Source organism: Hakea prostrata, chromosome 2 (genome assembly GCF_041222555.1).
Source record: "Hakea prostrata isolate BN-2017 chromosome 2, UWA_Hpros_2, whole genome shotgun sequence".
In the NCBI taxonomy this organism is placed as follows: Eukaryota; Viridiplantae; Streptophyta; class Magnoliopsida; order Proteales; family Proteaceae; genus Hakea; species Hakea prostrata.
This window is the reverse complement of record NC_142601.1, coordinates 531,255-547,509: the sequence shown is the minus strand read 5'-3', so window position 1 is coordinate 547,509 and position 16,255 is coordinate 531,255. Positions and strand designations below refer to the sequence as shown.

Here is a 16,255-nt window from a genome sequence, read left to right as displayed (position 1 = left end):
TCTCATTGATTATATCAATTGCCAGCTTAAAAATCTGACTTGATAGATACCGCAAGAAGCCCTTTTCTGTATGAAATTGAAGACCCTCTATAAATCACATGAGTTTCCATTGCTAATGATTCTTCTTCCTTCCCCACGTAAGCCAGGATTGGCATCCCCTTGGCATTTCTGATCGCTCCTCCAAATACTGCTGCTGAGTTTGCTAATGCTCATTATTAAGGTTAATTAGTCTCTAAAACACGACAACCATAGAATTTTCCTAGTCCTCACAGTTTTGTAATTGGTTGTTTATATAGGACTGATGCAGGTTATAAGCTGCTACTCTACCTTGCGGCAGTCTCCTCTCCCTTCTTCTCGTTGTTAGTTCTGGTTATATCTTTCAGGAATTGTTTTTTATCTTCTCTTTTCTTCAGTATCAGTATCATTTTACATCTTATAGCTCACAATGAGTTCAAAATAATCAACCCTGATGAGGATGTGTTAGGGAGGGTGGGGGAGGGGGAGGAGAATAGAAAAGCAAAGGGACAGGAATTAGTTACCTTTCCTTCAGAGACAATAAGTAACGATCACGGCATTCTTGATGCACAGCATGCCCACATGAAGAAATATGAATTCCATCACAATCAGAGGGACCAAATCCATCAAATGGTGTAAACCAAATATTGGACTTAGATGATGCACTTTCATTACGTGAAAGAGAAATCTTGGAGCCTGAAGGGTTCTCTGATGTGTCTCTTGAAAGAGATGCTACATATTTTTCAAGCAAAGAAGATTCAGCACCATCGCCTCCTGACTGCTCAACAGCATATGAAGCTATAGATTCCTCATTGTTGTCCAGAAAACTCACATGTGACAAGCTATCATGCAAATCCCTCTTAATAGACTGGTAAATTCCTTCTTCCATTGTCTCAAAAGAAGATGTATTTATGTTTGTAACTGCTGATGCACTCGATAGATGAATATCCCTCACATCAGAACACTGGGTCTTCAGAAAGTCCAGAATAGCACCGACTTCACCACGCAGCCCATCATGTCCATACACATTATCTGCATTCTGAATCAATACCAGTAAGTTAGAAGATGAAAACTTTGCAAAAATGGATGAGAAAAGCTTCCTCATTCCATGTCAGTTACCTGGTCTGTTGTGAACATAGGACGGTCCTGCCTTGACTGATTAACTTGATCCCAGGATGGGGGGCCTCTCTCAGTGAAACTCACAAGTCGAGATTTCTGGTCACAATGACAGGAACAGATGAGACTGATCAGACCATTGCTTTGGCAAATAAGAAAACAATGTTGTGCCATTATAACAAAAATTCAAATGACAGTTCAGAAAGGACTTTCACTTGGAAAAAGAAACAAGAGAAGAAAAAATTGGATAACCAACCTGGAGAAGAATCAGGAAAGATAAGGGATTCTTAGAATCTGGATCACGACAAAGAGAACAAATAACTGGGGTTGGATCTCCTGAGACATGATTACCATCGGGGACAATAACTTCTTCATGTTTGGATTTTGAATCATCCAACAAATCCGTTGCAGTCGAGTTGAGGCTTGCCATAAATTTGGACTGAGCAGCTTTCATTTTCTCCTGCAAGCGAAACTCAAGTGAGTCAAGAACACAAAAAATTAACCAAGGCACTCAAACAATTATGAAACAGGTATTAAACAAAAAGAGACAGACCAATCAGTCATAAATAGAAAATAAATTCATCATGGTGTTAAAGTATAAAAATTATTGGTTAATATCTGAATAATTCTCAGTATCCCTTTGGATACAAGGAAAGCCCCAATCCAGCTCCCAGAATTCTTGAGGCAGACGTGGAAGCAAAGAGGACGTCTTTTCCTTACAGAAAGACCTAGGGTTGGTACATTTCTTGTAATCAGCGAACTTCAAGGACCCAAGACAAGGCTATATGGGTTGAGTACAATATCTTCCCAGATTTCTTTTATGCTAGTTGGTTGAACTAGTTTCTTGGCTCAGTTAGTTTTAATTATTGGATCAATTTAAGTTAGGGTATTCATGCCTTCTCTTTTAAAATGTTTAGGGTTATCTTTAACTTCCATGCACCCTGGGCGGGGGGGGGGTTGGGTTAGAGTTTGTGTCATTTAATTGTGCTTGAAAAAGAAAGCAGGTTGTTAAGATTAGGCAGAATATCACGTTAGAGTTAGCTTAGGACTATTTTTATTTAAATTTTCAGTCCAAAAAGGACTCTGTAATACCGTTGTCAGCCTTTAATTTGAAGCCTCATGCAGATGAATAAAAAGTAAGTTTTCATTAGGAAAACTCAACGGAGGCAACATTGGATCTGCACTTAGATGCTACCCTATTTAAAAACAACACCTCCCAATCCCACCATAAGATGTTAAGCTCCATGATGCAACCAGGGTTGGGCCCCCTATAATTGGGCCACAAAACCAGACGCAAAAGAACCACTTTCAAGCTGGCCGAATACCCCAACAGTATCTTGGTCATTTTCCCAGCCCTTTTAGGGCTCAAGAGGAGTCTGGTTGGAACCTCCTCAATCCAAGGGTCATGGATCTATCTTTATTTTCTTATTAGGATTATTATTGTGTGAGTTGTGATAGAGTCCAGTCTATGTAATATTCTGAGTTAGAGTCCAATTTTCAAGTAAGACTCCTCAGAGTTAGCAATTTGATTCCTTCAAGAAGTCTTATGTAAGAGTCCAATTAGGTTTTCATTAAAAGTCCTTTTCTTATTTAATTAGTTAAGTCCTTGTAAAGGGAGACCTTTATGGATAAGGTTCCCCAGTTTGAATTTAAGTGAAGTTACTTAGGTTGTAAGGCTATAATAGCCCATGGTGTTCATAAAGAAAGCAATCTGGAGTTTAAGAAAAATCCGGGGCTTGGTCCATGAGGGGAGGAAACCCTGCGATCTAGGCTGAAGGGTGATTCTTATGCAAATTCAGCAAATTCTAATAGCAGCCACCTTCTTCCCAAGTAAGCACCCCCAGCCCCTTCCCCTTCTTCACACAGCACCCCCAGCCCTTCCCCTTCACAGCATAGCACCCTCTCACAACCCCAGTTCCTAGTGCTAGGTGGGCCCACATAACAAGAACCCAACTAGGGTACATGACAGTTCTTTTCAGTTTAGAATAATTTCTGATTTTTAATTCTGTTTTTATTTTTTAATTTGGAGTCTTCGATGTTGAGTTATGTCGGCATTTGGGCACTAGTTGTAATCGTTAGTAGGTGAAGATATGGTTTCTAATTTTAGGAGTCTCATCTTGAAAGGAGATTGTTTTTGAGTTTGTAGTATGTTGAAGTATATGCAAGTCTGGACTATTTTACTGTTCATGTTACTGTTCACGTGAACAGTAAATACTGTGTTACTATTCACGTGAACAGTAAAAACTGCAAAGTTTCTATTTCTAATGTAGGAGTCTTGCTACATAAGTTTTGGGAGTCTTTTAGAAAGCATAGTTTCTATTTTGGTGGTAGTTTCTATTTTCAGAATTTTCTATTTTAGGAGCTAGGAAGTTACTAAAGTTGTAATTTTTTGTTTCCTTTTTCTAGAGGACAATTACTTGTCTCTCAAGTTGTAATAGATTCATTAGAAGCTATAAATAAAAGGGCTCTGTGATTCTAGACTCTTAAGCAAGAATCACGAGCCTCTTCTACTAGTTATTCATCTCTCTTCTCTTCTTCTTCTTCTCTCTTTTCTTTGTTCAAGTTCAGCTGCTGTTTTGATTATCTAATGCTTGTTTTCTAGCAGAGTCAATTGTAGGAAATCTTGTTTGACAAGTAATAGGAGTCAGTTATAGGAGGCTAAAACAGCCTAATCTTATTGTAATTTGGCAGATCTGACTATTAATGAATTGACTTGAGTTTGAAGAAAGAGTTGGTATAGTCGTGGGATCCCTGGGAGGGTGACCTGGGGCTGGATTTGAGCTACTACTGCAATTTTCAAATTCCGTCTTCTACTTCAAGCACTCAAGCATTCATTCCAAAATTTATGCGAACTAGCAATCAAGTTTTGAAGTCTCCGTCATCAAGTCCAACAACATCCTTTTCAAGTTTCCAATAGCCCAAGTAAGTTACAGCCCCCTTCCCAAACCCTAGAAGCCATCCCCCATCTCCTCCTCCTTCCCACGTCTTCAGATTTCACCCCAACTAGAACTCCCTCATTCCAGGCCCCAAAACACTTCATTATACCCTTCGTAGAGTCACCCAAGCCTATAGAACCAAGTCTTAACCTATGTTTCCCCAAACAAGTCCTATTTTCTGAATTCTGAAATTTCTGCACTTCGTCTTCTTCAATTGATGTCGCAGAAGAAAAAAATTTGAAATTTTCAGAAAACCCTAAACCTTTCCAAACTTAATTCCCTTCTCTGAAACAGTTTCTAATCAGCAGACTAGCTGTTCTGCTACTTCTGAATATTAGAGGCAGCAACTCTAATCCATCACCCAGCCAAACCAAAACCCTAGGTTGACGTGAAATTCAGAATCTGAATTCTGAATTTTGAATTCCCTTGAGTTTCAGACCTATTTCAGCACTCCAACAACCTTGTAGAACCCTTTAAATCCTAACCGAAACACCAAGAAGAGTGCAGGTTCTTCTAAAAACCCTAAACCCTGGGTTACATACCCTCCCTGGTCCCATCAACCCTAAGTCATCCCAGAGGGCCCAGGGAATTCATAACCTATTACCCTATTCCCCCTACTCGAGCCATCCCAAAGGTTATCCAGTAATTTTTAGCCATCTCAAAATAAACCTAAAACTACCCATGGGTTTCCTAACCTCTCAAAACACACCCAAACCATCTCATAGGTAACCTAAACCTTAATGTTAGCTCATTATTTAGCTGGTTCTAATTAAAGAGGATCCTCGAAAGTTAACCCAGATCCTAGGTTACATCACTCCCAAATCCCAGTGTAACATTGGTTACATATTCACACTCTTCACTCAACTATCCCCACACATACAAACACCAAAGCAGAGCAACAGCAGATATAATGTAGAGGAAATAGCTTCATTAACATTCCATTAGAATAAAACAGTAGCAACTCCCCTGGAAAGAACTATAATTCCCAATCCTTCGCCCAATCACAAAGGGAGGGGACATTACATTCGATCCAATAACTTTCTCCAGCGGAGAAACATGGTAAACTAGGTTCACCTTGTGACTAAGAGCTCGAAATAGTAAAGGAGATACATCTAAGATAGGACTACAAACCAAATTCATGAAATAAATCCCGTTTTCCAACCTATATTTTAGGCCCATTAAATTGGCGAATTACAAAAGAAGCCCAAGGAATTAAATGTCAAAAATACATATGACCCAAGTTTAGACTATTATGAAGGAAGAAAGCCCAATTTGGTGATGCTTTTGCATCAGATAGGCTTGGGCACAAGCAGAGTCTGAAGGGGCAGTTTCCCTACACATCTTTACACAGCATTTTCCAATAATGTCCTTGAAAATTATGTATTTATTTATTATGAATGTTTAACAATATGTAATAATGATTTACTTCATTACTTTTGTGTTTAAACTTTAAATTACTTATTCTTTATGCTCTTGAGTACCTAACCAATGTATAAGGGTATAAGCTTATTTCAAAATAGAGTTTCCATGAATCTGAATTTATACATTAAAATGTTCAAAAAGTGTGAAAACACATTCAGAATTGATTGTATAGAAGCAAACAAGAGTGTGAATCGAAAGGACCATAGTGGATTGTTACTTTAAATAAACTAACACCAGGTACATGTTTAGAGGCCCTAAAATAGTTCTCCAAGAACCAAACCTGAAAATGCATAAAACCCACCTAAACATACCATCAAAACCTGACAATATTTGTCACAAGTTTTGGTGATATTTCGAGATACCAAGATGAAACAAGATTTCGAACTCTTAGTTATGACCCACAACTTTGCTCACATGTGAATTATGTGATTCTAAAACTTTCTATTTTCTGCACTTCCTGTTTTTATATAACTCGACCAACGAGCAATACTTAGAAAGATTAGTTTCCCTTTTTCTTAAATCGAGTGCAACAAGACTTAGGAAGTATGGGATATCTCTTCAGCTATTACTACAACAGCACGTGAGGCGGAGAGCTATCTCTAACAACTCTCCCTCCTCTTATTCAATTCTTCTTCTCCTGCACCTCTGGTTATGCTCTTTCTTTTGCTCTGGTTTCATAAAACTATCATCATATCATAGCTCAAGTTGGATCCTGCATGAAGACAACACCTGCAATGTTGGGAGTCGTCCTTCATATCCCCTCTTCTGTATCCATCAGCAGTTGCTGCTCAGTTTTGTTGCTTTTGAATCAGACAACAACATAGATGAAGATGGAGTCTTTAAAGTCAGAATTTGGACCTAATACATGGCTGTAAAGCTCTTATGCTGTTTTCAGAGTCATTTCAAGGAGATTTTGATTCAACCTACATCAAATTATTGTTGCCTATATGCTGCTCTTCTGCAAACCTACTTTATGTTCAAGTTATGAGTTAAACCCTTTCTTTCTTATCATGACATGAAGGATAAAACGACTTACAACCCTTGCCCACTGCTGTTTTTGGGCACTTCCCCAAAATCTCTGAAATCCCATTTGCATCCTAACTACATTGCTGATGTTATTGTGGTTTTTAGGGTTTACTGCACTTACCTAGAGGAAGACTCAATCCCTATTTGAAGGAATTATGATGCCCCAATGCCTCTACCTTGCTGCTCACTTTCTCTCTTGCAATTTACTCTGCTTTATGGAGGTTTTTGGGCACTTACTGTGCTGTTGTTATTCCCTGCCTGTTCAATTGTTCAGGTCCAGTCGGAGGTTATTATGTTTGACAAGAAAGGGCTCTCAAATGGTAATATGAACCAAAACCGGGCTGCTGTGTAGTACTGTGTGTCTCTATCACAGCTGGGCATTACTCTTAGTCCAATCTATCTCTCCATCCATGCTGTCCACCTAACTTTATTCAAACTGCTGATCAAGGACACTTTTGGGTCATTATCTCCATAATTTCAGCTTCTAAAAGCTTTTCCCATTGTTTCTTGGCTGCATAGTTTGGTACTTTGGTATTTGGTGACTCTTGAGATAGGCAACAATAGAGTTGTTTCAGCTTTTTAATTCTTTTAACTTTCTTGTCCCATTATACCGCTGCCTTTATGTCAATTTCTTATTTAATCCCATTAATTAAATTGCACCTAGTATTTCCTCGTGCAGTAAATCCTAAACCCTTCTACATATTTTGCCATTTCATCTTCTACTTTGCTACTCTACTGCCGCTGCCATTATGCATTAACATACTTGGATGGGTCCACAACTTACCATATTGGATATTTTGAACCAATTTTTAAAGCTTGGGACATGCATGTACCTTATAGTCTACCATGAGGAGGGTGCGCAGTAACTCAAGTAGCCTTTTACCTACCTACTTGAGCCGCAATAACCCATACTGCCTATTACCAAGAGAGAAGTTTGAGAAAGCCCCAGAGCCCTCCTCTCTGAAGCAAAAAATGTTTTTTTTTTTTTTTTTCCCGGTCAAATAGGTCCCCCGCCTCATCAACATAGCTTAAAGGCCGCCCTCTTGCACTTTATTAGAGAAATTTTTTAGACTTTCGAATTAACGCATATTGCCTATTACCTACCTGCCTAGTTCGCAATAGCCTAGTTGGATTTTTCCTACCTCCTTGGTCCGTAGTAACTTAACTGCCTTTTGCCTACCTACTTGGTCTGCAGTAACCCATACTGCCTTTTACCTACCTACCTGGTTTGTAGTAACATATACTGCCTTTTACCTACCTACTTGGTCCACAATAATCTATAGATTCTATACAGCCTATTTGGTCCATAACAACCTGTATTTGACTTGTAGAGACCCTTATTTGAGGCTCTATTTTTGCCTTTGGGTGAGCAGCATTACTACCAACTACTTGCCCTCTTGCTAAGAGCTTACGTGTAGACATTGGAGCCTTGCTACCGTAGTCTTTTATGTTTGAACTCCCAAGTCCCAACAACATAATAGTACAAGTATGCAACTACCATTGATGAACTATGATGCATCAGATCAAGTCCACTCATTGCACTCTTCATTGTTATGTTGCAACCCCTAGTAGTTTATCCTAGTAGTATTGAGTAATGATGAGGCCAAAAAGTCAGAAATCAAGGTTTTGCCCCTTCCCCCATCAAGTTACATTGAAATTTCTCAGTCTATATCAAGTTGGTGTTTTTTTTCCAGTCAATATATTCAAGTTTGTGCATGTTTACTGTTCGAATATACACTCATCTCAAGGAACTTGAGACTCAAGTTTTTCAAAGCTGGCCAAAATTTCAGTGTTAGAACTATGATCCTGGCTACTGCTACAACTAGCCATGTGACCCTACCGAATGTATAGGCAAGCACCTTCCACACCTACCTTGCCTTGAAAGCAAGACTGAAAAATAAAACCAATGTTCACAATTGCGTGCCTGTGTATTTTCCCCTCCTTTTATCAACTGATGACAAGCAAAATCATATATAAACATTGACAAAAAATTGTGAGCATTCCCAGATGCAAATGAAACTTCTTTGTATAGAACCATTATTCCAAACTGAAAAGAAGACGAATTAGCTGCTCAGCAAGCAGAAACACGTAGAAACTTAACTAGAAAGTAAAAATAATCATGCAACTCACCAATATGGCAGCTTGACGCTCTCGAGATTTTGCCTTCCGCTCCTCAGCCTCAGAAGCTGATCCCAAGCTGTGAGCGTTAACATCCAGATTGGATTGTACCAAATGAGTCATCACTTCAGGTGCAATTCTTCGCAATTCAGCCATACAACCAGAATCAAGCTCCGCAATTTTTTTCAATAAATCTTCAATCAAAGAGGAAAGGTTGCAACTGCCCACTTCTGTGGTGCTGTCTAGACTTTCTTTATGATGCATCCTCATTAAAGAAACAAGCAGTGACAGCATGCTTTGATGCCTCCATGCAATTATTCCTGCAGTTGCTCCAACATCTATCTCCTCACGAGCAAAAGCTAGAACCACCATCAAATCTTCCACAGGGAATGAAGTACTCAAGCATGAGTTGTCACCTGATTGTCTCTTCAGGCAGCATATGTCTATTGCCAATGAAAGCAAGTGAAGTGCAGTGATAACTACTCCATCAGGAGCACGTGATGCAGAAGTTTTATCCGTGAAAACAGCATAGAATAGAACTGCACGAACAATTTGTAGGACTACCTTGGAAGTCGCAATTCTAGCGATTCCTTGTAGAGGATTAAAAATTTGTGTCCACCGTGGCAACTGTTTAGTCAAAGCAGAAACCTTGCAGAAACGCAAGTACCTTTCTTCTGCAATTTGCAAGTCCCTAGAATTCCAGCGAGGGTGATACAAATCTAATTCTTGCCAATATGTCTTCCGCAGTGAATATTTCCCCTGCAATTAAGAGAACCATCAGGATGTCCGATCTGACTCAATAACATACAACTAATAGACATTTAAGACAAAGGACCAGACCTGCTTCATGCCAGATGGATTTGAATACACGGCCACAACATCCAAGATCTTCTGCATCTGATCACTCTTAGAAAGATCAGGAGGAAGAGATTTCACCAGCTGGCTATGAGTAGCATCTCCAATGGCAAGTTTATAAACCAACTCTCTTTGCAAACTCTCAGCGGTGGACAGCCCACAAAAACGTCGTTCTTTGACTATCTGTATGATAAGGGTAAGCATTTCCTGCACCAGAACTGGTTCATACCTGAAAGACAATATTATTTACAAAACATTTCAGTAAATGGAAACCAATGGAATATTATTCTATAATTTCTTTCAGAACTAGTCCTCAAAGTAACTCCAATATTAATATGGATTTGAAGCAACATAAAAATGTGATGAGAAACAAAAAAAGAACATAGTGGCTATGAACAAAAGTAAGCAGACTAATTATAAAATGCAGTTGGATTCTTCACAGATTGGAACAACAAAATACAAATGGATTCTTTATAGAATGGAACAACAAAGAACCTCTCAACAGCTGTCTTTGTCATCAAAATCTCATAGTAAAAAAAAAGAGGGGGGAGGGGGATATTATTGGCAGAAAATGAATAACACCTTAATTTAGTTTGGCATACTAACCACCAAAACAAACTCAGCCTCAACAACAACAACAACAATAAGCCTTGTCCCAACTAAATGGGGTCGGCTACATGGATTCTTGCCCTCCAATCAGTTCTGTTTGAGGCCATGCTAGACACAAGGCCTAAGCTATACATATCCTTTCTCACCACTTCTCCTAAGGTTATCTTAGGTCTACCCCTACCTCTTCTAGTTCCTTCAATATGGATTATATCACTTCTCCGTACAGGAGCATTTATAGGTCTCCGTTGAACGTGGCGTGCCACCTCAAACGACTTTCTCCAAGCTTATCACTTATGGGAGCAACTCCCAAACAAACTCTAATATGATCGTTTCTTATCTTATCCATCCTAGTTTTGCCACTCATCCATCTTAGCATTCTCATTTCTGCTACACTGAGTTTATCTATATGATTCTTTTTAACAGCCCAACACTCTGCACCGTACATCATAGCTGGTCGAACAACGGTCCTATAAAATTTTCCTTTAAGCTTTAATGGAATACGCCAATCACATAAGACCCCGGACGCACCTCTCCACTTCATCCACCCTATTTTAATTCTTTGGGAAACCTCATCTTCTAAATCACCTCTTTTACTTATGATTGAACCTAGGTACCTAAAACAATCACTCTAAGGAATCTCTTTATCGTCAAGTATCACCACCTCATCATCTGCCCGATCATGACTAAAGTTACGAACGAAATATTTTGTCTTCGATCTACTAAGTTTAAAGCCTTTTGATTCCAAAGCTAATCTCCATGATTCTAATTTGGTATTAATCCTCACTTGGGGGCTCATCAATCAACACAATATCATCCGCAAAAAGCATACACCAAGGGACCTCATCTTGAATGTCTTTGGTTAATTCATCAATTACCAATGCAAGTAGATATGGGCGTAAAGTTGACCCTTGATGTAGCCCAACTGTTATCGGGAATTCATTACTTTGTCCCCCCACTGTTCTAACACCAGTCACCGAACCATCATACATATCCTTAACTATATCTATATATTTACTTGCAACACTTCTTTTCTCTAGTACTTGCCAAATTAACGCTCTAGGGACTCTATCATAAGCTTTTTCTAGGTCAATAAATACCATATAAAGATCTTTCCTACATTCTCTATACCTTTCCATAAGTCTCCTAATTAAGTAAATAGCCTCCACTGTAGATCTTCCCGGCATAAACCCAAATTGGTTCTCCGTAACTGTAGTTAAGTGTCTCAAACGGGTTTCAATTATTCTCTCCCATAATTTCATCGTATGGCTCATCAATTTAATGCCCCTATAGTTATTACAACTTTGAATATCTCCTTTATTTTTGTAAATTGGAACCACAACACTTCTCCTCCAATCATCTGGCATTTTCCATGTGCTCATAATCTTATTAAACAACTTAGAACAAACTCAGCCTCATCCCAACTTAATGGTCTCAGCTTTATAAATCCAAACAAAACAAAGTAAAAAGGGGAAATGTAAAGATGAGAAAGAGGGATGGAAAATGAAATGAAAAAGACAAATGCACAATAAATTTATACCTGGCCGTGGAAAATTTTCACTTCAAAAAAAAAGAGGTAATAAATGAAGTTCACGGAAAAGAAAATCCCCTGAAGGGACTAGTCATGACTCACACCAAGACTCCACACATTGCGTAGATTTCAATTGAAACAGGATTCCACAAGTCATAGTTGACAAGATGTTGAAAGGTGTTCTAATATATGTTTCTTGAGGGGAAAGGAAACACTGGAAAACTTTCTCACTCAGCATAAAAAATAATACATCCACAAAGTATTCACCAGGGAATGGGAGCAAACAGAGACTAAAGGAAAATTGATATATAAAATTAAGAGAAAAGACGCACAGCCCAGCACGTCAAGAGAAGCTTAGCCAAATAGAGTCGGGTACGTGGATCCTTGCCCTACAATGTTTAGCATACTCCAAGGAAAAATAAAAAGAAGAATAAATGATCATATGCACAAGGCACATGAAGCTTACTAACTCAAAAGGACTCTACTGGGGAAGCTAATCTAAATATCTACCAAGCCGCTAGTGATGCAAATCTGGCACCAAATTGGCCATTTCCCTATGGAATCAACGTAGGATTAATAGATATAGGTTTTGGGCCTTTGTTTGTGTTTGTGTGATCATGGCCTATTCTTTGCACCCAAAAGTTTAGCATCTAGGCCTCTAAATCCTAATTTCAGTAGGCGTCGTATGTAAGGTTAGAAATAGTTCCCCCATCGATTAGAATAGACTACGGTAGATTATTTTCCCTCCAACCTTTGAGGGCTTTGTGTGTATGCTGCTGCTGCTGCTGCAACTATTTGATGTAGGCAAGGAATCACCTGCTATGGTGGGCTTCCACAGAAAGGGAATTAGAAGAGTAAGAAGAGCGAGAGCAAAATCACATAAGAGGGGATCATATAACAAAATTTGGTTGAAATTTCGCATTTTGGGAACCTCGAAACTAAAAACTAGGGGACCGAAAAAAATCCCAAGTTTCGATCGGAACCGTCGAAATTTTGTCGAAACCTCAAAACCTACTTCAACCCAACTGGTTCATAAGGAAAAAAATTCTCAAATTTTGTGGAAACCTAGGACTTTTTCCTGCAAGTTTCATAGCTTTCCCAATTTTTCAATTTTTTTGTTTCTTTCATGTTTTCCCAAATTCCACGATAAATACCCCCCCCCCCATCAGGACTTCCCTATCCAAATTGCGTATTCCCTTAGACTAGTTATCTTAGGCATGTTGATGACCAGACTTATAAAGTTGCAATTGTCAATTACCTTGACAACCATTGGCATAAAATGTCATGGGATGTCTATGTTGGTTGGTCGAAGGAGAGGACGTTATAGGCATAGTACTACTCAGCTCACAGGATGGATCCACCGACACACTCCTCTTGGCACTGAATTGTACTTTCCTTTTATTGTTAGTTACTTTGTATTTGATATTTTGAAGTTAGAAATTATATATTGAATGTTATGTACTTAAGTAGTTAAGTTTATAGTGTACTTCTTGGACAATTCTTACATTGATGTTATGTACATTGAATGACAAATCTACATTGATATTTTAGCAAAATGCATGTGTTAATGTGTTCTTTATACTCTAATTATCTTAAATGCAAAGTCCCACCCTAAAATGCTCCCTAAAACCTGTTGAAATTTGCACAAAGAAGTCCCAAGTTTCCTCAAAATTTCTCAGTTTCCCACCTAGGTTTCCCATTTTCACTTGGTTGAAACTTGAGATTCCCTTGAATTTTTTTTCTATGGAGGGGATGAGGGAAGAGAGTGCTCACACTCAAACACAAAACATGCAAGCTCTCACAAACAAAATTTCATAATCTTCCAATCTAAAATTTTAAAAGAAGAAAATCCAACTAATAGAGGAATCCAAGTAAGCTAAGAAACCAACCTTTACAAGGAAATAAAATTTCCAACCTAACTCTAGCTCTCGCAAATGTATCTCACTTTCTAAAATTGACGTAAAAATATATAATTTATCTATATAAAATAAATTTCTGATATTTTTACATGATCTATGGCTCAAATAGGACCCAGTTCATCTAGGTCTAGAAACCCAGTTGGGTTTGGGTTGGTCCAACGCTGTGTTTTTGCATTGCTATTGGTTTATGCCAACTTTGGTCAAAGAAAATCTAAAAGCAAAGTATTCCGTTGAGGTTTTTGTTGAAGTCAAGACAAATCATTGCCATAATTGAATAGACAGCATCCAAAAAGCCATTCCATAGAGTCATTCCTCCTTCTAGAGAAACTAGTGGAAATCACAAGTATAAGGAAAATAAGTCACAGAGAAGAAAGAAACAGGAATGATCATACCAGAAAAACCAGGTATGAGAATCCAAGTATGAAGGTGAAAAACGGCCACATAGAGAAATACCCAATCATCACTGACAACCCACCTTGGAAGCTCATATTGTCTTACTACTTCGGTGGACATGACCAGAGGAGATACAACAATCAGGGTTCAGACTACAAGAGGAATCCACCACCCACCAAATTTCTCCATGAAATACTAATCCTCCCAGGATAGATTACAAGGGAAAAAGCCACATCAACAGCAGCCAGCCAAAATGAGTGTTTCTACTGCCATGAGAAAGGTCACTATCCCTGAGACCATACTCAAAAGAACGGAATTGCTATCCTAATTCCTTTTAGGATTACCTTCCCCAACCCCTAATTGACCTTTGAGGGTTTGGTTGGTCCAATTGGGCTGAACTAACAGTACTTAATGGTGTTAAAAGCAGAGGGAATATTTGTAAGATTTTGATTTTAGAGGGATCTGCCCTGTTTCCAGTGGAAACGGAGGGGGCTCAAGTAAAAAAAATCTTTAATTTATTAGCTTTTTAAATCTCTTACTATGTACTCTAGTGCTTCAAAAACGTGTAAATGTGTAATTATACATTTAGATTCAACCATATACCAGCAACAAAGGACGCAAATCCCGAACACCTTTTCCGGCAATTTCTTTTGTAATTCGATCATTTAAATGTGCATATATTTAAAAGCTTCTAAGTTAAGACTTCAATGCAGTTTTCAACCTTGATGTGGCTTAGAACCCATCAAAATTTGGTAGAGGAAATACCAATTTTCAGTAAGATTTCAATGAAGTTTCAGTTATCTCGGTCAAACTGAAATACCAGAATCACACAAGTTTTAGAACCTTAGATATACATCATCGACTGGTACAAAGAACATAAGGCGTCTACAAAAATAACAGCTAAAACCCACCCCATCCATTTGCCATACAATCCCCACCCCCCAACCCAAAAAATGTAATCAAGGACCCTGAGCAATCCTGAATCGTAACAAATTGCAGACAAAATGAGTACAAAAGAAGGGAAATGGCCCACATTACCCCTGCCAAAAGAGACACTCCCTTTACTCACAAGCTATAATGTAAAACCACCTCACAACAACAGAAACAACAGCCTTCATAGAAGCAAAAGAAAGTAAAGTTGAAAGGGTTAACGACACTAACCTCCACAGACCACTGCATCCCACCAAGAAAGAAGTAAAGTTATTGAAAGGACTTAGAAGACAAAACACCCTCCCCCCCCCCCCAAAAAAAAATGAAAACCAAAAACAAAACAAAAAAGGCATCTTGTAAGGCAACCTCCTGGGCCTGCAGGAAACTTATTGTGGTAGCGGAAGATCAAAAGTGGAGGTGAAAATTGCTGTTACTTCACCTTATGATATTGCAATATGTACTCGAGCCGTTTAGATCTATTCAGGTTTCAAGCAAGATATTGGGATCCATGGTACCCTTGGATATTGGGAATACATCCCACTACCTATACATATCATCCCCTTATCCAATCAAGAGTACAAAATTAAACTACCATCCAGTATCCAAGGTTTTAAACCCCTTTCTTGAATTTTTGTAACCCCCCCCCCCCAAAAAAAAAAAAAAAAAAAAAGAACCTGAAGTATCTGACCATTAGAACCGTCCCAAACTTTGAGGACCATCCCCCATATATCACTATCCAAGTTCTCTCCAAGCTTCATGCCCCATCCAACCACTATAACCTATGATCTTGTTTACCCCAATTAACTACCCCAAAATCCAAGAACACTAAAACGCTAACTTTTTGAATTGAGATCTTGGAAGACTAGCTCCTACTTGATTATTATCTACTGATCTAGGATTATATCAATCATGTTTAAGAAGATATCAGAAAGCCCAGTTTAGCCAAATTGAGTGCTCAAAGGAGATCTTCCCAATTAGCTTTAGGATACCAGCCATATCCTGCAGGTGCAAGGCCAACTTCCGATTTAGGGAGGAAAATGGTTGCCTAACTGATCAGATGAAGAAACCTAGACAGGTTGGAGCAAATGGGGGATTTTGGAAGACCATCAACGCCACACTAATAAATGTACAATGATTGAATTACAGATCTAATTAGCTCAACCCTTCTTGCGGAGGATAGAAATGCAGGACCCAAGCCCACAAAGACCAAGTAGAAGGCCAAGAAAAGCCCCTAAGGTTGACGCCCACCAGAACATCTATCTTTGTTTTAACTTTTCTAGCTAAGGCAGTAGTGGATTTTGTAACTATGCCCAACCAGAGGACATAGCGGTAACTCTTTAATTAGCTTTTAGTCACTAATAGATGTCCATGATTGATCCTACCCCTTG

At 38.7% G+C, this 16,255-nt stretch overlaps 1 protein-coding gene across 2 annotated transcripts in view; it reads right to left on the bottom strand.

Moving 5' to 3' along the window:
• PRT6 (proteolysis 6) overlaps positions 1-16,255 on the bottom strand; it is a 66,727-nt gene that overhangs the window by 35,713 nt on the left and 14,759 nt on the right. For both annotated transcript variants that reach the window (XM_089143699.1, XM_089143698.1), the window contains exons 5-9: positions 9,474-9,717; positions 8,646-9,392; positions 1,388-1,591; positions 1,135-1,230; positions 540-1,054 (exon numbers count right to left, since the gene is read on the bottom strand). In XM_089143699.1, the coding sequence (XP_088999825.1) occupies positions 540-1,054; positions 1,135-1,230; positions 1,388-1,591; positions 8,646-9,392; positions 9,474-9,717 (1,806 nt within the window). The remainder of the gene's footprint in view (positions 1-539; positions 1,055-1,134; positions 1,231-1,387; positions 1,592-8,645; positions 9,393-9,473; positions 9,718-16,255) is intronic.